This window comes from Rhamphochromis longiceps, linkage group LG4 (assembly GCF_057381845.1).
Source record: "Rhamphochromis longiceps isolate RC_006_pf linkage group LG4, R_longiceps_female_GT1.1, whole genome shotgun sequence".
Taxonomy (NCBI): Eukaryota; Metazoa; Chordata; class Actinopteri; order Cichliformes; family Cichlidae; genus Rhamphochromis; species Rhamphochromis longiceps.
Window position 1 is genome coordinate 920,441 of NC_140560.1, and position 25,269 is coordinate 945,709.

General features: G+C 40.5%; 1 protein-coding gene across 1 annotated transcript; it reads right to left on the bottom strand.

Annotated features, from left to right (window-relative positions):
• Nucleotides 1-1,314: 1,314 nt before the first annotated feature.
• Nucleotides 1,315-21,006, bottom strand: LOC146670747 (uncharacterized). The gene is made up of 6 exons (XM_085402798.1): nt 20,046-21,006; nt 11,451-11,518; nt 11,167-11,235; nt 9,258-9,309; nt 6,154-6,190; nt 1,315-6,070 (listed from the first exon to the last, which is right to left on the bottom strand). The coding sequence occupies exons 1-6, from the start codon at nt 20,578-20,580 to the stop codon at nt 6,025-6,027; spliced, it is 807 nt and encodes a 268-aa protein (XP_085258924.1). The 5' UTR covers nt 20,581-21,006; the 3' UTR covers nt 1,315-6,024.
• Nucleotides 21,007-25,269: the final 4,263 nt, after the last annotated feature.

Genomic DNA, 25,269 nt, shown 5'->3' on the forward strand with positions numbered 1-25,269 from the left:
AGGGGGTCCTTTTGTCCCTCTGTGGGGGGAAACTCCCACTAGGTTTATATCTGGGACTCTCCACCATTTGACCTTAGAACTGAAGAAGCTTCTCGGATGAGAGGTGAAACGTCTTCAAGCAACTTAAAGAAGTCCAGACGCTTTTCTTTGCAAGCTCCTTTGACTACGATGACCTGGATGACTGAGAACCTTCACAGACATATCTTATCCAAATACACCAATAATGACTCAGCAATCTGTCCTCTCAGACAATGCTGCATCAGTTGTTGAAATGTAGCGGGTGTGTTGCAAAAACCAAACAGCATCCTCTGGAACTCAAATAACCCCATCGGGGTAGTAAAAGCAGTCTTCTCCCTGTCTCTCGGGTCCATCTGGACCTGTCAGTAGCCACTGGCTAGGTCAAGAGTGGAAAACCACAGGGCTCGGGTTAGGCTTGTCAATGTCTCTTATGTTCGCGGCAAAGGGGAAATTGACCTTTTGACAGCTGGTGTCGGAATTGGAATCAGGTAAGGGGGTATACAGGAGCAAGCTGGAAGCCGTCTAAACAAGGGTGGGGAGATCTAGCACTTCAGAGGGATTTTAGCCCAACACAGAACCCGCTGACCCTGTCCATTGGGGGTTGGTAACGTGAGACACCTCTATATCTGGTTCTAGGTGTCGAAGTTTCAGGGACAGATCCAAAGGGGTTAATAAAGGTCAATTTCATTAATAAAACTAAACCAACACCACAGCCACCAAACAATGTCAGTACATCTCTGATAAAAGGGAAAGTAGTGGTGGTTGACTACACGCAAATGAAACCGCAAGATTTAATTGAACGCGCCACCGGATTCAGTGACAGTAACCTCTGGCTGGATTGGGTGGCCCAAAATGCTAGGGAACAGCACGTGTCTGATTGTGTCGCCTGTGCCACGGCTAGACCTTGTCTGTTCACCGAACCCGCGCCACTGTATCCAGAGGACGAGTGGGGTTTCAACTGCATGATGAGGCTAACTAGAGAAGCAGTGAGCACCGGCAATTGCACCATACTTTCAAGCTTATTTCCACCAATAGATAAGCGTACACAAGTAGGACCATTTATATCCAAACCAAATAATTACACGTGCTTTAAGTTTTCAAAAAACACAGTTAAGTTTACTCTGGGAGAGATAGATTCAAGTTGGTGTAATATCACACTCAAAGGAAGGACCACAAACAATGTAAGTGACCCAAATACTATCATTGGCACATGGGCTCGAAGCGGGTTGTATTATTATTGTGGACACCGTACTTTATTGGTCAGTAAGTAAAGTCTACGTGTCCTGTTTTAGGAGATTTCTTAGAATATTAATGCTTACAAGATAAAAAATGTTTTAAAAGTGTTTGATGCCAACAGAAAAAAATTAAGGACTAAAGTTGCAGCTAAAAAAACAACATTATTGTGTGGATGCTGTAGGCATCTACACTGTTGAGTTCCTGTTTCTCTTTATTCTTTATCCTTACTTTCTTTATTCTTGTCGCTTCCGTATGTTCTTTGGCCTTTAACTACTTCCACAATTTTTGTCTGATTTTTACCGTTCAAATTTTAAACTATTCTGCTATTTCTGCTAATGCCGGCTATGACTTTTGGTATTTTGTACTATTATACTTTTTAACATATTAAGCTTTTTATGCATTTTTTGTCCCATTGAAATGAATGGGAAACTTCCAAAGTTCTACAAAAACTTGCTTGTTTTTGAAACTTAACTACTTCCTCATACTGTCACGTAGAGCAACAATTCAAACTTTAAAATGTTCTCAAATTATTGGGCTATTCATGTATGATTCAGCTTTTTCATATCGTTTACCATTTTAATCCTATCCCTCTTTAAGTTTTCAGTTTCATCTTTATGATTTTTCAGAAAATACATGTGTTGTTATGGTTGCTATGCTCTTGGCTTAGAGTGGATACTGGCCCTTTCTGAATCTTCTCTTCATGTCCAAACAACTTCTTGCTACTCGCTCAATTTTCACTCAAGCCCCACATCAAAACACAGGTATTTTTGCTGGCTTTCAGAAAATGTCACCATCATTGTTGTGTCTGTGTGTGTGTGAGAAAGAGAGAGAGAGAGAGAGAGAGAGAGAGAGGGAGAGACCCTTTTTTGGCAGCATCTCATTCTAGCATAAAAATTGAATACGTTCAGACTGGTTGACTGGCATAGATCCTGTGTGTGTCTCTCTGTGGCTTTGTGTTTCCATGTGTGTCCATGTTTGTAATTGTGTGTATCCGCTGGCTGTTATTTCCTGTTTTTTTTTTTGTATTTCTGCCAATTTTTCACAGGTGAACAAGTAGTTTTGAGGGAACCTTACCATGTTCAGCTTTTTTCAGCTGGTCATTTTGCTTTTCCAATATTTCTATTTAAGTTATTACTATTCTGCTAAATCACAGAATCATATTATTTCAGCTATATCATAGTATTTCTACTAAATTATGGTATCTCTGCTATGTTATAATATTAATATATAATATGCTGAATCACAGCATTTGTGCCAAATCATAGTTTTTCTGCTAAATTACAGTATTTGTGGTACATCACAGTATTTGTGGTACATCACAGTATCTCTGCTAAATCACAGTATTTCTGCTATGTTGTAGTATTTTTCATAAATCACAGTATTTCTGTAATGTTTAAGTGTTTTTGGCTAAATATAGCATTTCTGTTTTCTTATAGTATCTCTCCTAAATTGTTGTATTTCTGAGAAGTTATGTTTCTGCTGAGTTCTTCTATGTTATTGTATTTTTCTGCTAAGTATTATGTTTCCTCTAAGTTATTGCAGTTCTGCTAAGTAATTACATTTTTCCAAAGTTCTTATAGTTCGGCAAAGTTTTTAGAATATTTGCAACTTTTCAGCTTTTTCGGCTAGTTTCAGCAGACAGCTTCAGCTTTACATCATCCACACAGCATTTCTACAGGAAATGCAAATTTTTCTAGTCTATTATTGATGCTCATTGAGAACACAAAGACATTAGCCAGTATTAAAAACCTTCAGACCCTCCTACTGTTCAGGCACAGAAGTGATCTTCCAGACCTGCGAGAAAAAAACATAATCCCGAGCAAATCTTTTCATTTCACAGGTGCAATTAAATTCCTAACGTGTAAATTCAACAACCCGCACGCATAACAGCCATGCGCACACACAGAAGCCATCAGGCATACTCAGTGTTGGGACTAACGCGTTATTAAGTAACGCGTTACAGTAACTACGTTATTATTGTGGTAACGAGCACGGTAACTAGTTATTATGCCAAAACCAGGAACGCGTTAGTCGTTACTGGGATTTAGATAGGCTCGTTACTCGTTACTTTGTGTGGTGGCTATCGCGGAGCTTCCACAGATTCAGTAACATTAGCAAGTGGTGGAGGCCAGCAGGTGGATGAAGGAAAAGGGAGGCAGGAGGAGAGACCCGAAGCGGGCGCTGGTCCGAGTGTCAGGTGAACTGAACTTCAGGTAAGAAGTTATGACCTGCAGTCTCTCTGGGTCAGATATGAACCAAGTTTAGGTGGAGTTTATTTTTGTTGTGCTGACTTTTTCGTACTGCGTGCTAGCTAGCATGACGGAGTTTCTATACAGCTGGGTGGTGCTATGATGTTACTGATGTTGAACTTTATTTTGTTCATACGGTTAATTATTAGAGTTGCCAACCGTCCTGTAAAAAACAAAATCGTCTGGTATTCAGAGAAAATATTACGCGTTTTGTGTTGACGTGAAAAGGAACAGTTTGTCCCGGACTTCAGCTACAATGAAAAAGACACAAAGCTGGAGTTATTCTGTGTCTTTGCTGCACAGCTGCCTCTTCTTCTCTCATTCTCCCCCCTCCCTCTCCTGTTGCTACTTTAATCATGAAACTGATCAATAATCAGCTGATCGGCTTTTCCCTCTTGTTTATTTATCGTCCGCTTTGCGCCAGAAAGAGGAAACCAGCGGATGTCACGTTAAACAACAGCAGCACGTTTGATCAGCTGTTGTTAGAATTTATTTAATATTACTTTCTAGTATCAGCTGATGTCTGCTGGAGCCACAGCTGTAAAGCTGGATATGTGGTGGTTTTGTCCCAGTCCAGCCCTGTATGCAGCTCATCTGCAGTCTGGTGTTACCTACATCTTCCTATTCAGAAGGCAGAATTTCTGAGTTCTGAGTACAATCGAAAGCACCACGACTGCAGTTTTTGTGTTGGATGTAAAAAGCGCACATGACGCTGTGACGTAGACTAGAATCATGGCGGCGGTCAACAACGGTCCAGGCGTGGGATTTCTCTCATGGAAATATGCACATTATTTTTTCCTTTGGTAGGTGGCACAGTGCACTGTGGCAAGTAAGCAAGCTAGAAGGCTGGCAAAGTTATGGAAGCAACACATTAACAAGAGAATTCTGAGTAAAACCAAAGTTACTTTCCCTAGTAACTAGTTACTTTGAAAGTAACGAGTAACTTGAAGTAACTGAGTTACTTTTGATGGAAGTAACTAGTAATGTAATTAAGTTACTAATTTAAAGTAACTTACCCAACACTGGGCATACTAGATCTGCTTTGCACCTTGCTGCAGTTTCAGGCTCCAGCAGGTAACTCACTGTGCTTGGAGGTGAACCCTGCTGGCTCGAACCAGCTGTTGGTGTGTCACCCAGTAGCAAAATCTGCTGGATTTAAACGTTCACTACAGCCAAATGCAGAATTTACAAAAAACTTTTTTCCAACAAAGTACAAGTGAAAAAAAGTGAAATAAAAGTTAATGTTGGCAGTAAGGTGGCGTGGTGATTATCATGAAGGTCCTAGTCAATAAGGAGGAGCAAATATGAGTGTGAATCGTTGTCCGGATCACTGTGTCAGCCTTGTTTTGTCTTTCTGTGCTGGTGGCCTGTCCAAGTATACCCTGTGTCCTTCCCTATGGTAGCTGGCGTAGGCAAAGATGAAAAAAAGCACAATCATCCTCAGTAGTTACTGACTACTTGTATTGTCAATACTTTTATTGTTAATACCAATAAATCATACCATGTTGCCTGTTAAAATGCTATAAATTTCTAACCATATAAAATGGCATTTTTTGAGTCACTTTGTACCTATATCTCTTCTGAGTGTTCCCACAGAGACCACTGTTGCCCTTAATTTCCACACCTTCTCTAGCTCTACTCTCAATCTCTGGGGTTTTGTGAGGTTCTCATCATGCTTGCTGATGTTCCTTCATCCCATTTCAGCACAGTGAACATCTTGTCCTGATATCTTCTTTGGTCTTTCACTTGAGGTTGAAGAATAGTTGTAGAATTAAAAAAAGCTTGTGAAAGCTAGAATCAAATTAATCCTTAAGTTGTTGCCAATGAAAGTTTTGTCAGGTAATATAGTTGACAAAAATCTGCTGTTTGTGGTCTCTCTGTGCTCATCTTCTTCTCTTCTTCCCTGGTCTGCCTCTAACTAAGCCTGGTGCTGCCAGAGGTCTCTTCCTGTTAAAAAGTTCCAACTGTTGCCAAGTGCTCACTTATAATAATAATAATAATGGATTGGATTGATATAGCGCTTTTTGAGGCCCTCAAAGCGCTTTACAATGCCACTATTCATTCACTCTCACATTCACACACTAGTGGAGGCTACAGTTGTAGCCACAGCTGCCCTGGGGCAGACTGACAGAAGCCAGGCTGCCATATTGCACCATCGGCCCCTCTGGCCAACACTTCACCTACTGGCGGTAGGTGAAGTGTCTTGCCCAAGGACACAACAACCAGGACAGAGAGCCCGGGGATCGAACCTTCCAGTTACAGATGCGCTTCCCAAAACAGTCTGCATTTAAAAATCAGTCAATCAATAAAAATGTCCCGTCTGTTTTATTTAAATAATGATTTCAGTATTCAGACTTGTCAGGTAGCAACAATACATAAACATGTGAAATTATTATTTTAAAAATTTCTCTGACGTTATTGGGGAGCAAATGTGTTATTGAAGAAAAAAACCCCAAATAACCATAACCAATGAAAGTATGGTATATTAGTTTGTCCACATGGTGGCAACATATGGTTAAATTTAGTTGACATCATCATCATCTTCATCAAAGACGTCAGCTACAGTCCTATGGAAAAAGAAATAGAGATGTGAATGACTGAATTTCAGAATAACTTGAGCAGGCTTAAAGTCAGTGTGAACAGCACTCACTTGTAGATCGATCCAGTCACTTCATCCAGAAATCCTCCTGAATAAAAACGATGAACCATTAGTGAGCTGGAGACAACCAATGACAAAGTCAACATATATGATCAGATGGAAAACTGTTACCTATTGTAACTTTCTACTGCAGTTTGAGTTAACCAAAAACATGTTCCTCTCAGGATTACAAATGCTGGAACACATTGGATCATAATCGGAAAACCTAATTTGATCTAATCTGCTGAGGGATGGCAATTCTTCATTTTTCTTGCAGGATTACCTCTTTCCTCTTTAGCAACCACCTGTAGCAATCTCTGTGGACTGGCAGATGTTATGTCCACCAAAAAGGCCATTTTAAGGAAATGCCATTTCACATGAGCATCTTTGAGCAGCTCAAAGGGACAATGCTGAAGTGCACCAAGGATCACATCCATGTCCCATGGAGGAACTGGAGGTCCAGTCCTGCGAAATGTAAGTTGCTGGGCACTCCTAAGAAACCAGGAAATTAGGGAGAGGTCAGTCCCACTGAGTGCTGAGCAACCAGTGTGAACCACCTTGATTGCTGTTACCATACCTCGCTGGGTAATTGCAGATCAGTTGGGAAAGCAGGAACTACAGGATGGTCTTAAATGTAGCCTCGTAGTGGTCCAACTATTGGACCGCACATCAGGAAGCAAAAAGTCACCAGCGGTAGGGATAGGCAGACCTTGTGGATGGTGCACAGATTCCTGCAAATTTCATATCACAGGTTCAGGCAACCCTAAGGAAAGGTGCCTTTCCAGGTTCTCACCCTGAGCCCTGCCAGGAAGGGCTGGAAAAGCATACTGCTTATTTGAGACAGGAGGTCCCTTTGGAAGGGAAGCTCTCATGGGTCCCATTCAGTAGCAGAGGGATTGCTGAAAACCAAGGCATGTGGGACCAAGAGGGGCCACCAGGATCAGCCTCATCTCCTCGGTCTGGACTCAGTGGAGGACCAACTGGAGGAGGGAGAATGGAAAGGAATGCATAGAGTCTGGGGGCAAGGGTGTGCACGGGTGTCCCACCCCAGAGGCAGGTCATCATTCTGGAGAGAGAAGAAACAATGGCATTGCGTCAACTCCCTGGACGAAAAGATAGAAGTTTGCCCTTCCAAAGTGATGCCAGACCTGGTCAACCATCTGTGGATGGAGTCTCCACTCTCCTGGGCTCGGGCCCCCATCAACTTAATGTCCACGTTCAATGGCCCTGCTGCATGTACCCAAGCAAACTCAATGGAACAGGGGATGAGCACACTGCCACAACCTGTTAGCCATCCTGAAGAGGAGGGGAGAACCTAGGCCTGTTGATGTAGGCTGTTGCAACCATTGTGTCTGTCCTGATGATAACATGTTACAGCTCCAGTGAGGATAAGTTGCCTAGTGGCTGGTTCAATAGCCATTTACAAGTGTCCGTGAAGACCAGCTGACGGTGAGTCACCAGACCTACTGCGTGACCCTGGTCTAAGTTGGTTGAGTCCCTCCACCAATGGAAAGCTCAGTGGAGACCACAACTTTTACCTAGTGAGACCGCTCCAGGCACAGGCTGGAAGGGGGCTGGCCGACCTTGCTCCAGGATAGGTCAAGGGAGAGGGGGGTCGCTGGAGGATGTCAGAGCCTTGGCTGTTCATCCTCCTTCTTTCCATGTGGGTGCGCACCACGTCTACAAAAGCCAAGAGCCGAACTACTAGCTCATCAGGTCCTTAATGTCAGGCACCTGCATCTGGGAAGGCTGCAAATGTCCAGTGTCCTCAAAACTGGAAGCAGGCGCCACAGAGTCCTCAGGAAGGGCAGAGCTCTGGATGCTCTGCTAATCACATTCAATCGCTGGGGCCAGTGAGGAGCTCCTAAAGGGTGGCTCTTCGACAAGCCTAGCAGCAGGGGAAGGGAAAGACACCTGCCAAGGGTCTGGGCACTCCCCCTTGGCCTGTGAGGCATCCATTTTTCCAACTTTAGGCATATCGAGAAGGGGTGAGCCTGCACATTTTGTGCCAGAAAAGTGAGTACAGGTCAGTCCATACAGGACTAGGGGTTTTTCCCTCACCAGCAAGGCATGTTAGTACCCAATCACATCGCACCTGTTATGCCATCATCCAGAGGCATAGAAATGTCACATCCCACACAGTTATGGCACACATGAGCTTCATTTGCTAAAATTTCCTTTTCCAAAATAAAAAAAGCAAAAGTTGGTACTGAAGATCATCAAAATGAAGAAGTACTGAAAGTAATGCAGTACAACAAAAAATGACCTCAAGCAAGCTCAGCATGAGTCCACAAATTCTAAGCAGACAGTTTTTGATTGGTGGCAGGATGTAAACACCCCTCTGACACACACACACACACACACACACACACACACACACACACACACACACACACACACACACACACACACACACACATCTGTAGACCCTGTGGCAGGTTGATTTACACACAAGTTAATAACAACATACAGAGACACTATTTACAGATATAGAGACAAGGACAAAAACCAGTGATCACATCATATTAGAACAGAGACAACAAGAGTGGACAACAGGGGACAGTACAGAAAACAATAATGAAAACATCAATTATTTAATGTTTAATAAATCAAGATTTGGATCTTAACGTTCACATTAATAAATGCACGGGGGGGGGGGGGGGGGGGGGGATTAGGGAAGTGGAGACAGCTGGGAACACAGCAAGGACAAATCAGGATTAATAAGACCGCAAACTGAACATAACACAGACAAGACACGGGTTTATCAAAATGAAACCAGAAGTGATGTGAGACATACAAAGCTGACATGGACAGAAGAAAAAATATGGAGACATGACAGACTTCAAGGAAACAAAGAAGACATAAAGAAACACAGGGACCAGACTGAAGGAACTGAAAAGACTAAAATATGACTTGAGCATATCAAAAGGAAAATTTAATGATTCCCCAAAACTGTGGCTCAAAGATAGGACATGACTATATATAAAGTGCCAAACTCTAAGCTTCCTGTAATTTAGGAGTGATGACCAGATAAACTGAAACAAAGAAACTTTCCTTTTGAAATGTCGTTCCATATATATTCATATATTCACAGTGGTGACAGAGAATTTACTCACCAGGCTTACAAACGGTTTGGCAAACAGGACAAACATTGCAGAAACTGCACATCTATGAACAAAAAGAAACAAATTAATGAATTCAAAATTTGTCCTGGCATGAAATGGTACGGGGGTGGGGGGTTCTGAACAGTAGCAGAGTGGTGAGTGACATTATAAAGTGACAGTATAAAGTCAGGAAGATGGGACGACTATGGAAAAGCAGAACTGCTTCAATGCACTTTTGCACTATATATATATATATATATATATATATATATATATATATATATATATATATATATATATATATATATATATATATGTGTGTGTGTGTGTGTGTGTGTGTTTTATACTGAAAGGTAATTGATTGGAAAAGAGTTTATTCTGCTTAGATTTTTTTGTAGTCATGTTATTTATATGTAGTATTTTTTTCCTTTTCATTCTTTCACTTTATATTTCTGCCTGTCTGATGATCTCATTTTTAAACATTAAATCAGATGTTATGATCAGTTACTCAGTACCCAAGTACCCTTTTTACTCAATACCTTTTAACTCTTGCTTGAATAATTTCTTGGACGGCTAGTTTTTACTGTTACTTGAGTAAAACTATGTTGAGGTAGTGCTACTGTTACTTGAGTACAATTTTTGGCTACTCTCTGGTAGTAACCCATCCCTCTAATGGTAAAGGTAGACCCAAACCATGGCAGCAAAATGCCTTAAATCAAAACACACCTATCCGGTCGTTCAGTCTGACGTCACTAGCCGTGTCTGGGCCTAAACTCCGCTGCAGGTCCATATATCAAACGATCACTATGGCATTACTGAGAGTTGAAAAACTGTCTAAAGTCTTTCATCTTTAATAAAATGATCAGCGTTCTGCTCTACCAGGTGTAACAATTGAGTTTAACATCCAGGCATCCATGAAAACAGAATTTATGACATTTAACGGAGTTAGAAGTTAGCAGGGAGTTAGCTCGCTAGCTTCTATCTAAATACAATATAGCATGTCCTGACTGCGGGGTTTTGGAAACAAATTCAAACGTACAGCTCAGCTATCACTTCCAGCATAAATGAAGACAGAAAACTAAACAGCAGTGACGTTTGTAGGGTTACTGAAGTTGGGCTAGCTGGTATATAATGTTGTGCTACGTGACCGCTAGCGACACAGCTATGTTAGCATAATATAAACAAGCTAACTTTTTTTCCACTCGATAAAAGTTAATGTGAGTGTTCTCGGTGGTCAGGAACAAATGTAATCGCATGGCAGGATGCTGTAAAAGGACCAAACTTCAGCCAGGAGAACAACTGAGATAATCCATCCACAATACGAGGTTAGTCATTCATATACTGCTGCATGGGCTGGGCTGTAGTTACATCGTAAGGTTTTAAAAACTGAGCTTAAATAAATGATTAGCGGTAATAAAAGCCGAGGGAGGTCAACAGTGGTCGCTGACTGTTTTAGGAGCTTTTTGAGATCAAATAGAAGAAAATAAATAACATTAAACATGTTAACAACACAAAAGCCATATTAAACGCAGACTACTTTAGACCCGGAAGTAGGATTCGTCGCGTCATCACTGAACAACCGGATTGCTTTTTGTTGGACTCCTTTGGTGCGTTTCCTGTTTGCTAGCTTCCCCTGTATCAGTGTCAGCCCCACTTGTTGCTTGCTCCAAACGTCACCTCAAACTATACAGTCTTGGCTCCCCCCTTGCCTCAAAAATACAACAGACCAATATCACCATCCATTATATTACTAGAAAATGAACCACTGTTGTCAAAAACTCCCTACTTTTCTGTGCTCTGCAGTTCTTAGTTCCTGGATTTATTGTCATCGTGTTACATTACCATAGTTGTTATTTATTGTGCATCAAAGGCAGAATTGCTTTAAATTGAGAAGGAGGTCAGATGTTGTGTACTTTCTCACCTTGCAGTCGTCACAGTGCTCGGAGGTGTCTCCCTCCTCACAAGGACATTTATCACAGCTGTCACAGTGCTGGAAGAAAGCCCATTTTATTTTAAAAAGACTAGAAAGCAAATCATGAAATAGCAAGCAGTGCTCTCACGTCAGTAAGGAAGGAACAATCCACCAGTTTTAATGTTTAGATATTTGGGTCCATAACTGTACATCGTGATGTTTGTTTTAGTAAGGATTTGACTTTGATCCTGTAATGACAGAACATCATTTCTCAAAGTCAATCTCATACATACCTCACAGAATTCACAATATGCGCACACAGAGCCCTTGTGATAAGTACCGTCTTCATCGTCGTCGTCATCTGCACAGAATATTTATAAAAGATATATGACTAAATGAGAATAATTACAATAAAATGAACTAGTTGTTTCCCTGGTGTTTTTGTTTTATACAACAAAAGGAAAGAACGAAGTTCTAATTCCTAATATTGTGATCTGGACTACAATGCAGATTTTTGTTATAAGTTTGCTTCTTCACAGATGATAACAAAACCAAAGTGCAAAAAATGCAAAATTGTCTTTTTACTGGTAAAAATGACTGACAACAAAGTAAAGAAGGCACAGAGTCAGTAGACTCAGTATACTTTGAAGACATTGACTGGTTTAGGTTACAGGAGCAAGCCTAGTTCTAGTTTTATTCTAGAATAATTTAGTACTTGTTTGCTAAGTGTATATAATGGCTACAGAGTAAAATAGAAAACTATCAAGATGTTTACAGCTCATTTCTTAAAGTTTTGGGGATTTTTGGTGCATTATGGTTGGCATTTATAGATAATTTCAGTATTGGAGCATTTATTGGAGGATATGACTAATGAAATAAGTCAATTGAAGTTCTGGCTTGATAAAAACAAGTTATCATTAAATTTGAATAAATCTAAACTTATGTTATTTGGAAATAGTCATTTAAATACAAATGCAAAGATTCAAATAAATGGTGTTGATATTGAAAGAGTCAGTGAAAATAAATTTCTGGGGGTAATAACAGATGAAAAACTTAACTGAGAGCTCACGTAAGATATATTTATTCCAAAGTATCACAAAGCATTGCAATACTAAACAAGGCAAAACAGCTATTAGACAAACATCACTTCATATTCTATACTGTTCACTGGTTTCACCATACTTAAGCTATTGTGCAGAGGTCTGGGGCAAAAACTATAAAACCACATTACATTCACTTTTTACTCTTCAAAAAAAAAAAGCAATTCGAATCATCCACAGTGCAGGTTACAGGAACATACAAACTCACTATTTTTGCAGTCTGAAATATTGAAAATTGACGATCTAGTGAAAAGCAAAAAATAAAGAACTGCCAGGTGATATTCAGAGTATGCTTTTTGTTTGAAAGAAGGAAGTTATAATTTAAGGGGTTTTTATAACTTCAAAACAGGGAAGGTCTGTGTGTTTCTGTTCATGGAGTGAAACTGGAACAGTCTGAATATGGAACGAGAAAAAGTTGCATTTCCTGCGAAAATGCAGTGTGAATGCCTCGTATTGGAATCTGCTGAAAACAACTGAAAACGCAGAATTATCTGCTTAAAAGAGGTGTAGAAGCAGAAGTGCTTGCTGAAGATGGCTGTATGTGAAAGGGTAAACTGAAGAGTGTCAAGAAAGCAGAGTGGAGGCAAGCGGGGAAGATGTGTGGAAACCGTCACACATAGGATTCAAACCTTTGCCACCGGGTCTCACGGCAGCTGCTCATCCCACTGAGCCAAACCAGTTCTGGTGCCAAACAAAGATATTATGAGAGAAAAATGTGCACTGTGGAGCAGAAGTTGAAATTTGCTGAAAAGAGGTGAAGAAGCAGAACTTTGTGCTGAAAGGAGGTGAAGAAACTGAAATTTGTGCAGAATAGAGTTGAAGAGGCTGAGCTTTGTGCTGAAAAGAGGTGGAAAAGTTGGAATTCTGCTGAAAAGAGGTGAATCAGCACAATTTATGCTGAAAAGAGGCTAAGAAGCAGAACTTTGCGCTGAAAACAGGTGAATCAGAAGAATTTCTGCTGAAAAGGGGTAAAGAAGCTGAAGTTTGTGCTGAAACAGCTGAAGAAGCTTGAATTAGTGCTGAAAAGCAGTGAAAAACTGAAAATTCTGCTAAAAAGAGGTGAAAAAGCTGAAATTTGTGCTGAAAAGAGTTTAGATAGTTGAACTGTTAACTGAATTTTTTTTTGTCCTAAGCGGATTTGAACCCAGGCCTCCTGGTCTGAGAACGGCTGCTCATCTCACTGAGCTAAAACATGGCTCAGCCCGGCAAGCAAAACTGGTGATCACACTGATAATGTGGTCCCATTCAGCAAAATGGGCCAAAAAATGCAATAAACGCTTAATATCTGAAAAAGTATAAAAGCTATGAGCACCAGGCATTAGCAGAAAGAGCAGAACAGTTTAAAATTTGAATGGTGAAAATCTGAGGGAGTAGTTAACCAGCAAAGGTCAGAGCAAATAGAATAAGGTAGAAGAATAAAGTTTAAAGAGAAACAGGAACTCAATAGTGTGAATGCCTTGAGGCATTCACACTATTAAAGCGACGTCCAAACATAAAACCGTTCAAAAAGAGTTATAAAAATATGATCTTCTCGAACTATAAAGAAAAGTAAAATATTGAAATTAAGTGAATGTCTCTATTTTAAAAAAAAATCATGATGTGATATTATAGTATATGGTATATCAGAAATCTGTTCACTATTTTTATTACAAATTATATCAGTAAGGAAGCTGATTAAATATTATCTGATAATTTATGGCAAAGGGGTGGGATTAAATAAGTGTTTACTTCTTCCCACTCCCTTTCAACATGTAAATTAATCAGAACGGCAGCTATATTGAAATGCATTGATGTTTTTGTATAGTATTTTTTTCTCTCTTATTTTCTTTTCTAAATGTACCTGTATATTGCTTACATGTTTGAAATAAATTACCAATCAATCAACCAATCAAAGTGGCAACATAAAAGTGTTGTAAAAACAGACTTTTAGTTTCTGCTGTTTAGTATCATTTGTATTATGTTGTAATACCATCCACCCAGGCTGGAGCCTATTCCAGCTACCATAGGACGACAGGCAGGGTGCACCCTGGACAGGCTGCCAGTCCATCAGCAGGGCTAACACACACTACATGTTAAAGTGTGGACAGACCTTCTCATTTCATGGTTTTTCTTTATTTGCTTCTACTTTCTACATTGTAGATACAAACTGAAGACATCAAATATATGAAGCAAGTTTATGGAATTATGTATCAAAGAAAAGATGGATAAATAACTCTACAGTGGGGCAAAAAAGTATTTAGTCAGCCACCGATTGTGCAAGTTCCCCCACTTAAAATGATGACAGAGGTCAGTAATTTGCACCAGAGGTACACTTCAACTGTGAGAGACAGAATGTGAAAAAAAATCCATGAATCCACATGGTAGGATTTGTAAAGAATTTATTCGTAAATCAGGGTGGAAAATAAGTATTTGGTCACCTCAAACATGGAAAATCTCTGGCTCTCACAGACCTGTAACGTCTTCTGTAAGAAGCTTTTCTGTCCCCCACTCGTTACCTGTATGAATGGCACCTGTTTGAACTCATCATCTGTATAAAAGACACCTGTCCACAGCCTCAAACAGTCAGACTCCAAACTCCGCCATGGCCAAGACCAAAGAGCTTTCGAAGGACACCAGGAAAAGTATTGTAGACTTGCACCAGACTGGGAAGAGTGAATCTACAATAGGCAAGCAGCTTGGTGTGAAAAAATCAACTGTGGGAGCAATCATCAGAAAATGGAAGACATACAAGACCACTGATAATCTCCCTCGATCTGGGGCTCCACGCAAGATCTCATCCCGTGGGGTCAAAATGATCATGAGAACGGTGAGCAAAGATCCCAGAACCACACGGGGGGACCTGGTGAATGACCTGCAGAGAGCTGGGACCAAAGTAACAAAGGTCACCATCAGTAACACACTACAACGGCAGGGAATCAAATCCCGCAGTGCCAGACGTGTTCCGCTGCTGAAGCCAGTGCATGTCCAGGCCCGTCTGAAGTTTGCCAGAGAGCACATGGATGATACAGCAGAGGATTGGGAGAATGTCATGTGGTCAGATGAAACCAAAGTAGAACTTTTTGGTATAAACTCAACTCGTCGTGTTTGGAGGAAGAAGAATACTGAGTTGCATCCCAAGAACACCATACCTACTGTGAAGCATGGGGGTGGAAACATCATGCTATGGGGCTGTTTTTCTGCCAAGGGGACAGGACGACTGATCCGTGTTAAGGACAGAATGAATGGGGCCATGTATCGTGAGATTTTGAGCCAAAACCTCCTTCCATCAGTGAGAACTTTGAAGATGAAACGAGGCTGGGTCTTCCAACATGACAATGATCCAAAACACACCGCCCGGGCAACAAAGGAGTGGCTCCGTAAGAAGCATTTGAAAGTCCTGGAGTGGCCTAGCCAGTCTCCAGACCTCAACCCCATAGAAAATCTGTGGCGGGAGTTGAAAGTCCGTGTTGCTCGGCGACAGCCCCAAAACATCACTGCTCTCGAGAAGATCTGCATGGAGGAATGGGCCAAAATACCAGCTACTGTGTGTGCAAACCTGGTAAAGACCTATAGTAAACGTTTGACCTCTGTTATTGCCAACAAAGGTTATGTTACAAAGTATTGAGTTGTATTTTTGTTATTGACCAAATACTTATTTTCCACCCTGATTTACGAATAAATTCTTTACAAATCCTACCATGTGGATTCATGGATTTTTTTTCACATTCTGTCTCTCACAGTTGAAGTGTACCTCTGGTGCAAATTACTGACCTCTGTCATCATTTTAGGTGGGGGAACTTGCACAATCGGTGGCTGACTAAATACTTTTTTGCCCCACTGTAAATATATTTTAGATTCCTCAAAGTAGCCACTGTTTGCTTTGTTGACAGAGCTGCAAACCCTGCTCTCAGTGAGCTTCATGATGTAGTCATCTGACATGGTTTCCCCTCACAGGTGTGCCTGTCAGGGTTCATTTGTGGCATTTCTTTCCTTCTTAACAACATCAGTTGTGTTGTGCAGAAGTCAGGTTGGTACACAGCTGACAGCCATAGTTGACAACTGTTAGAATTCATATCATGTCACGAACCAATCAGCTAAGTAAAGAGAAACAACAGCCCATCATTAATTTACGAACTGAAGGTCAGACAGTCCAGAAAACTGCTAAAACTTTGAATGTGTCCCAACATATGACTGTACACCAACCCACCCAACCAATGTCATCGTCAAGTATGCTTTTGACACCAATGTGGTTGGGCCCATCTCTGATAGAGATGAGACAGTGTACAGAACCTGTCCTCCTGGTGCTCCGAAAACAACCTGAGGCAGAAGGTCCTTAAAATCAAAGAACTTATAATGAACTTTAGGAGCGACAAACAGCTCCATTCCCCTTCGATTATAAATGGAGGATGGGTGGAATCTGTCTCCACCTTCAGGTTTCTGGGCACCCACATCTTTGCTGATCCCACCTGTACCCACAACACCGACTGGTAAAGAAGACCCAGCAGTGGCTGCATTTCCCCCATGTCCTCTGGAAAAACAACCAGAACCAGAAGCTGCTGCTGGCCTTCTATGGCTCCTCAGTGGAGAACGTGCGCTCCTACTGCCCAGGTGTTTGGTGCGCAGGGGCCGCAACTGAGAACAGGAAGACTGCACAGAGAGTCATTAACACCGTCCAAAAAAACCATTGGCTGCCCTCTGCCACCCCTGCCCACCCATCTCACCAATCTGAGCCATGGTCTGTGGTTGGCCTCATGTTTTAGGCCAACCACAGACAGACTATTCAGACCAAGTATTTTCTTTGCGCTACCTCCAACCAAGCACTTTGCTCTCCAATGTGTGCCTTTCTATTGTTGTGTATATATTTCTCTAGACTGTATATATCGCTTCTGTTTGCTATTTATAGCAGATGTCTTTACTATTTATATATTTATTAAAACCATTAAGCGCTATGGCAAAACTGGCTCATATGAGGACCACCCCAGGAAAGGAAGACCAAGAGATGGCCTGGCCTCCACAGTCGCCTAACCTAACCCAGTGGAGATGGTTTGGGATGAGATGGCACGCAGAGTGAAGGCAAAGGACCAACAAGTGCTCAGCATCTCTGAATTCCTTCAGGACTGTTGGAAACCATTTCAGGAGACGACCTCATGAAGCTCATGGAGAGAGAGCCAAGAGTGTGCAAGGTAGTAATCAAAGCAAAGGATCTAAAATATAAAACATGTTTCGAGTTATTTCACACTTTTTTGTTTGCTACATATTTGCACATGTGTTCATTCATAGTTTGATGCTTTCAGTGAGAATCTACAATGGAAATAGTGGAAAAACCATAAAATGAGAAGGTGTATAGGGTTAAGGGATTAGGTTAATTGGTGACTCTAAACTGCCCATAGATGTGAATGTGACTTCTTAATTAATTACAGTTTTAATGCTGCAAAAGCGCAAAAAACACATGGGAAGTAAAACAGAATACAAAAGAAGCTGAATAAATCAGTGGAACAATGGAAGTAGAAATGGAAGTAGAAAAAGACAACATTAGCTGTTTACTATCACTGTATTAAAATTCTCAATTAGAAGTAAATTGAAACTGTCGAAAAATGTCATTTGAGCTAAACTACAGAAATCTTTACAAGCATTATGGTTCATCACTAATCCCAGAGTTGGGGTCAGTCTGATGTACCTGTTGTATACATGCTCAGGTGTAAAAGCTGCTGCAGTAACATTCGGCTAACTTCAATTTCTTCAGGAAGTGCACTTTGTAGTTGTAATTAAGTATATAGTCAGACATTAGAGAAGAATTACCTTATAACTGTACTTATGGATATAAATTCATGTAGTTCACTAAAAAGTAATCATGCTACAAATAACTTTTTGACACGATATTATATTATCATCAAAAAATGTTTCACGCAAAAGTTAAAAAATGTGTTGCCCCTTCATTTTAATGAACATTTTTGCAGCTCTATTACATTTGTGTTCACTGCTTCAAAACACCACCACCCAGATGCTTAGAAAAGCATTTAAAGCACAGTTCATATAGACAATAGGCCGTGGTCAGAAGAGATACTCACTTGAACACTGAGATTTCAAATGTCTGTAGCTCTGGTCCTCATACAGGTAAAACCATCAACACATTTGTACAGATCTTTGATAAAAGTAATATGGCTTTTCAATCAGTTTGACAACTCTAATATAAGTCCGCTGCCTTCATTAACAGATATAAGCGATTTTTGAAAACCCGATTTATTTAATAAATCAAAGTAAGTGTTAAGACAAAAGACAATGTTGATTGTAGTAATGTCTACATGATTGTTCACAGTCAGCACAAACCACAAATGTGGCAAATGAGAATGCAGACAACCCATTCATCTCTTGACAGTTTGATTTTTTTGACAAAGCTTTAATTCCTCTATAGAAAGAGATGTTTCTCTCTTTTCCCAAACACTCTAATCCTAAAGGTCTGAAAAGGCATCGGCAAATCTGTTACATTTCATAACAAATAAGGTTTTATACATTTGTTCAATTTTTACATTGAGTATTTGTATTTAGGTATATCAGTGCCAAATAAGCATTGGATTGATAGGAGAAAAATTAATAAAGGAAATAAAATTTTAGTTTAAGCTACTGAAATGCACATCACAATTCTTTTTTTAAATGTAACAATTAAGAACATGAGAATTTGACAAGAGAAAATGAGGTAAGATTATTACATTTCTTGTAAATACATAAAGTTCTTCCATTATATGTGTTTAGCAGTTTTTACAAGTGCACACACCAGACTTGATTAATGAATTTGGTACATTACAGCAGTGAGTGGCATGAATGCCCCACAGAGAAAGAAAGATGAGAGATATTGAAAAAGAGAGAAACTTTAAGTCTGTTGGTAATTAAAGCTTTCAAATGAGTGAATTTAGGTAGTGGCCGTCCTGCACCTCCCCTCACGCTTTACTCTCCCTCTGTCTGTTTCTGTAGCGCCCTGTTCCCCAGTCTACTCCCAATATCACTGTCTCTCTTTCTTTCTCTGTAGGTTCACATAAAGACACAAATCCAAAACAAATGAAAAATGAAGATCCTAGTGGAGGAACCATTCTCGAGGAGACATTCTTTCAAGTGATACACAAATAAAAAATCTCAGACTAGTGACCCCAATAACTGACTCCCAAGACAAGCTTGGCCTTATTTGAGATGTTTTTTTCTCTCTCTCTCTCAAATCAAATCTTCTGCAGTCCCCAAGTTCATATCTAGCATACTGTACGAAGGACTTCGGACAGTTGGACTTCAGATGGGCCAGTTCAATTTCCCAAGAGTGCTCATAACTCTAGTTAAGCAGGGAAAAGAACACAGTGTCAGAGACAGCAAGGGAAATGGACAGCTGGAAAGAGGTGGAGGAGGCACTTTTATTACCAATGAGCTCTGAGACATTAAATAAATATGGACAAAGAGATGATCAGGTTGTAAGAATCTTAACAAGGGGAGTGGCTAACATTTTAGCTCCTCCCCTTTTGTACACTGTCCTGCACTGAACATGCAAACATTTGACCCCTGAAACATTGTGATAAGCACTACCTCTCAATGGCACTTAAATATTCAGTCTGCTTTGACTGGTGGCTACTTTGCTATTTTATTCCCCTGTTCTGACAATTTGTGTAGTCATTCGTAGCCTGAAAAAACTGTCTGAAAAGACAAGTCATAACAGGTAATGCTCAGACGGATTACAGTTTCCAGTATGTTACATGGGCAAATGGCTGCGTATATGAAAAATCAAAGCAATATGAGAACACACGTCCCCTAACTTCCATTAAAAAGACTGACCTTCATGATCGTCATCATCGTCGTCGTCATCGTCGTCGTCATCGTCGTCGTCATCGTCATCATCATCGTCGTCATCATCATCGTCGTCATCGTCATCGTCATCATCATCGTCATCGTCATCGTCATCATCATCATCATCATCATCATCGTCGTCATCATCATCGTCGTCGTCATCATCATCGTCGTCATCATCATCATCATCGTCATCATCGTCGTCATCATCGTCGTCGTCATCGTCGTCGTCATCATCGTCGTCATCATCGTCATCATCGTCATCATCGTCGTCGTCATCATCGTCGTCGTCATCATCGTCGTCATCATCATCGTCGTCATCATCGTCGTCATCATCATCGTCGTCGTCGTCGTCGTCATCATCGTCGTCGTCATCATCGTCGTCGTCATCATCGTCAGCCATCAGACCCTGCTCAGAAGGGAATGGCAGATCCTGTGCCTTGGCAGTAGGTGCCAGCGGGGTGTGGAAAGAGCAGAGCAGCGCCAACAACAGTGCAAGAATCAAACTTCTCAATGATGCCATGGTTACAGTTAAGAAAGAGCAAACTAAGGAGTAATTAACCTAGAATGACTGCAGGAGTCCACCGCTGAAGCTCTTTGCACCTGCTCACACAAGTTAATCAATTCAAACCCACTCTGACGTAGACACTTCAGACAGACTCTTGCAGTACGGAATGGACACCAGTAAAAATGGCATCCAATGGACACAGTCCAATGCAGAGAAGATATTCCAAAGTGAAATCCAAATACTTGTTCCCAAGTTGTGACAAAAATGATCCTTAGAAAAATTGGTGTCCTACCGTTTTAATCTGGGATCACAATAAGACTGTGTCTTTTAGTCCAATTGTAACACTTGTGTGAACAGTTAAGACTGCAGGAAAAAGTGGAGAGGAGTAAGTGGCCAATGCTGAAGGCACATTCAGAACTAATGTGTGAGCGACAGAAAAAGAGTGAGACTGACCTATGGGGTAAGCTGAGAGGTTGGAGGGTGGGGTGGGGGTGGCAGTCAGGGTGACTGACAGGGGCAAATGCTGGAGGTTAGGCCTGCACCATCCATAAGTTAAGTTCACGATGAAGAGGGGAATGACTGTAGGAGGTATATGAAACAAATGGAACGTATTTTCCATCATCAACTGTTCAACTGTAGAACAAATGTTAGAGAGACACATATGAGGAGAAAGTCTGGCCAATCATGACAATACACTGTGGCAGAAAGGAAGATGACACATTATGTTAGACCTGGCAGGATATTGACAATGTTGTTGTACACGGTACTGACTGACCCGGCTAGTTGGGAAGTTAGTGTGTTTGTACGTACACTGTGTACTAATACCACTCTGAGCTTTGGTAATAATTGTAATTGTAGGTACTTGATAAACTTTCTTCTAAAGTATTGGAGGGAAAATGTTTGCCACAGGCTCACCCTCTGATTGAGTTAAAATGAAACAAAAGACAACAGCAAAAAACAAACAAGCTGTGTGGTTAAACTTCACATCAATACACACTTTGCTTTCATTTAGCCCCCATTACGTTGAAGACAAGCTAAAATATTGTTGATTTATACCCTTAAATGCACAGTCTGACATGAAATTTGGATATGCCAAAGTTCATGTAGATCCATAACAATAATATCAGTAACTGAAACAATGATGTTACAAATGGTCACAGCTACTGCCAGAGTGGGGACCAAAATATAACATTGACTAAAAGGACTTTTATTTTTGTTTGCATGTTGGTCTCTTTTAGTTTGTGGTCTAAAGCTTTGAGACATTATTTATTCATATTTGATACTTGGATAAATCCAATACTGTCTATGTGTTCTGATATATACACATATATAAATTAAGTATATATTGTCATATATATATTTTGTACATGGTTTCTGAGTGGAAGTAACATGAAAATGGGACCATTGTATTTCACTTCTAGTTCATCCTCAGTAATATTGTGTGAAGTGGTGTCTAGAGCACACTGATATCATTGCCATCCACCTTCCTACTCTCCTAACTGCACTGGACATAGCTACAGAACACTATTGTTGTTCTGTAAAATGGAAGAAATATCATTCTTAGAGCAAACGGCCTCATGATGATTGCCATAATCGTGTGTTTGATCTTGTGTAAATAAATCCATTGGTTTTTAATGACTCTATACCCTTACACTGCCCTCAGGAAATATTTTTAGCTCTGAGAATAGCTGAATCATCACATCAAAACATTTAATTGTGTAGGTGCTGCACACAAAAACTCATACTAATTGTTTTTAATTAATATTGTGTGTTATTGAGCCAGGATCAATGCATGTGGTTTGTTGAAAAATAATGTGTTATACCTCCAGATATACACAACTGACACTAAACTCTTAGCTCATCGATTTGCCTGTCCCTCCCCCTACATGCTGTCCCCAGAATAGATGGATTTCTGCAGGGAGGAGTTGACAGCCGTTCTATTTTAAAACACACACTGTAAGAGTCAGTGTAATGTGAGCCTTCCTGGCTCTGTTAGTGGTACCAAAACAGTTTCCCACATCCTCTGTCAATTCTCACCTCTACATGCATCAAGAAAGAGGTTGGTGACAGGAACCTCTGATATACCTCCTAAACTAAGCTTAAAGACGTGATTATAGTGAATAAATATACTTATTATACTCTTTTTGGCCACTGTTGTGATGCCGGTGACGCAGACAACACAAAAGCTGGTTGCATTTTTGGGAAGGTCTTTATACGTGTGTGTGTAATAAGAAAAGCAGGGCAGAAGACTGAATGAGCAAAGGTCAGTCTCTGCAGTGTGTCAGTGTTTTTAATATCAACATGTAATTTATAGATGGAAGTCATAGCATGCATGATGTTGGCAACAAATGTTGGCAACAAATCCCAGCCCTGCACACTCAATAAAAAGGAGAATTAACCTTAAAGCCTTGTAGAGAATCAAATGTACAGTAATCAGCAAAGTTTGAGAACAAGTTCCCATGAAGTTCTGAATACTGATTAGATCGTGGCAGTGAGAAACAGCTGAGCTGCAAAGAGTTAAGGACAGAATGAGCGAAGAGACCAAACTGAAATGAGGAGTGCAAAGTGGTTGAAAGTGGAGATGAGCTCAGACATACCAGAGACATTTCTTCTATCTTAGTTTGGCCCGTGGTTGTCGCTGCAGTGACCCATTTATACCTCAACTGTTAATTTTCTTATTCCCGTATTGTAATGAAAAAAAACCCCTCAACTCAGTTCAGTTTTATTTATATTGCACTGAATCACAACAACAGCTGCCTCGATGCGTTTCAGTTATAAGACTGGAAAACACGCGTTGGACACTTCTTCCACAGAATGAGGCAGAGAGCACATACCGATCCAACAGGTCTTGGTAAAGGAAAAAAAAGGTGTTATTGGAGGTGTTGGGCAGGGAATAGCAGTGAATTAGAGAGGTGACAGTTAATACACTTCTTCTGCTCATTAATCACCTAGATATGACATTCCCCAGCTGGATTGATTTTCCTCTATGAATTTAGTCCAGTGCCAAATTCATCCCAAGCTCTTTCCATGTAAGGACTGTCTAAAGAAGGAAATCGGTTTCCATGATACAGTTACTGAAGGGGAGTGGTGCATGTGTATGTGGGTGTACGAGCGAAAGCTAAAATATTCAACTTAACACTTTAAAGCCTGAACTGTGAAATTAATTGACAGAACATTAAAATGTTTTGGAGAGGGAGTAATTATGGATCCTCACATTCAAATGACGTATCAGTGTCATCATTTATTCATTTATAGATTACATTTTTGCCAGTCATCTTTATAATTCTTGACCAATAGAAGGAAAATAGGAAAAAAGTGATATTTTTGAAGCAACTGGTATATAATGCGTGTATCTGAAGAACAGCATAGGACACTTCCCTGCAACTGTGCAACTGTCAAAAAATGAGCATTGCTTAAAGGAGTGAATAAATCTGGAGAAATGTGATGTTTATAGACTGCTATCCTCAGAGACTGGCTGAGACATTTTCTTCTCAAAGGTAAAAAACGTCTTAGATGCTACGAAAAATCTGTGACGGCCCTAGGAAGCCAGGTTCCTCCCTGACATGACATTTTGTTTAGTTTTGCTGAGTTCATTCTTTGTTTAAGCCATGTGTAGTTTAAAGTTACACATCTACACAGAGAGAAAAGAGAAAGCACAAAGCAGACGATGACGACCCCAGTTTAAACTACATATGTTTCCAGCCCGTTCTCACTCCCGAGGCGTAATATAATGACGATTTGTCACCTAGCTAAAAATGTTACGCTTTAGGAGTGAGAACGTGTTGAGGTTTCTGTTTTGCATTTGTGCACAGAAACATTTCCATTTTCATTCTTGGAGGCACAATGTTGTTTTCTCGCTGGAGAATATGATATGATACTGAAAGCAATATTTGCAGTCACGTGCTACATGTTTTAAAAGTTTCTCCTTAGCTAGCTAAGTGTAGACCTAATGCTAAATCTTTATTTAATGTGCAAGTCTCTTAACATGATGTTGTTCTGTGTTGTTTGGTGTCTTTCTTACATTCACTTCTATTTCAGCAGCTTAAAAAATCCCTTAACACATCATTCACTATGGCTTGTAAAACAGCAGGGCTGCTCGTTAACCCAAAAGGCGCTACCAAGTACTTGAAGTGACCAAGAGGCGTGTCGTATGCAGTTTAATACTCGTCCTCTTCGTGAATGTGGACGAGGTGGTAAGCAATGTGAAGATCAAGTTTGTGAACATGGTGGCGTAGTGGATGGGTTCAAAAGCTGAGTTTATTAGTGTCAAAGGATATATATGTTTTTACAGTGATGTCGTTTAGGCCTAGATAATCAATACATCCTTCTTCCCTAAGAACAAGAATTCAGCCTCAACTGGAGAAGAAGATAGCCAAATGATTCCTGCCACGAGAGACTCCCAAATGTAATCTCCAGTGCGGCCAGCATTCAGGTGAGCAAAAGGCAAACTGCAAACGTTGAGTATGATGAATCCGAAGAGATACTAGGAGCACAAGGAAAACAAGGTGAGGAAAAAGAAACAAAGCATGGAGAGTTAAGGCGGCCTATACTAACAGAGGTTATTGGACGAACTGGTGAAGAATAGTTGACAACCCTGGCCTTAAATACCGCTGGTTGATTACCAGCGGTATTTAAGGTCACCCACTCACCCAGCCCATGACAGGTGGTGGTGGTGAAGATGAAGCCTGAACCTTGAACAGAGCT

Coding starts and splice junctions, on each gene's coding strand:
- LOC146670747 (XM_085402798.1), bottom strand. CDS start 20,580: ATGGCATCATTGAGAAGTTTGATTCTTGCACTGTTGTTGGCGCTGCTC. Junction 11,519..20,045: donor CGATGATGACGATCATGAAG/GTCAGTCTTTTT, acceptor TATTCTGTGCAG/ATGACGACGACGATGAAGAC. Junction 6,071..6,153: donor GTGACTGGATCGATCTACAA/GTGAGTGCTGTT, acceptor CTTTTTCCATAG/GACTGTAGCTGACGTCTTTG.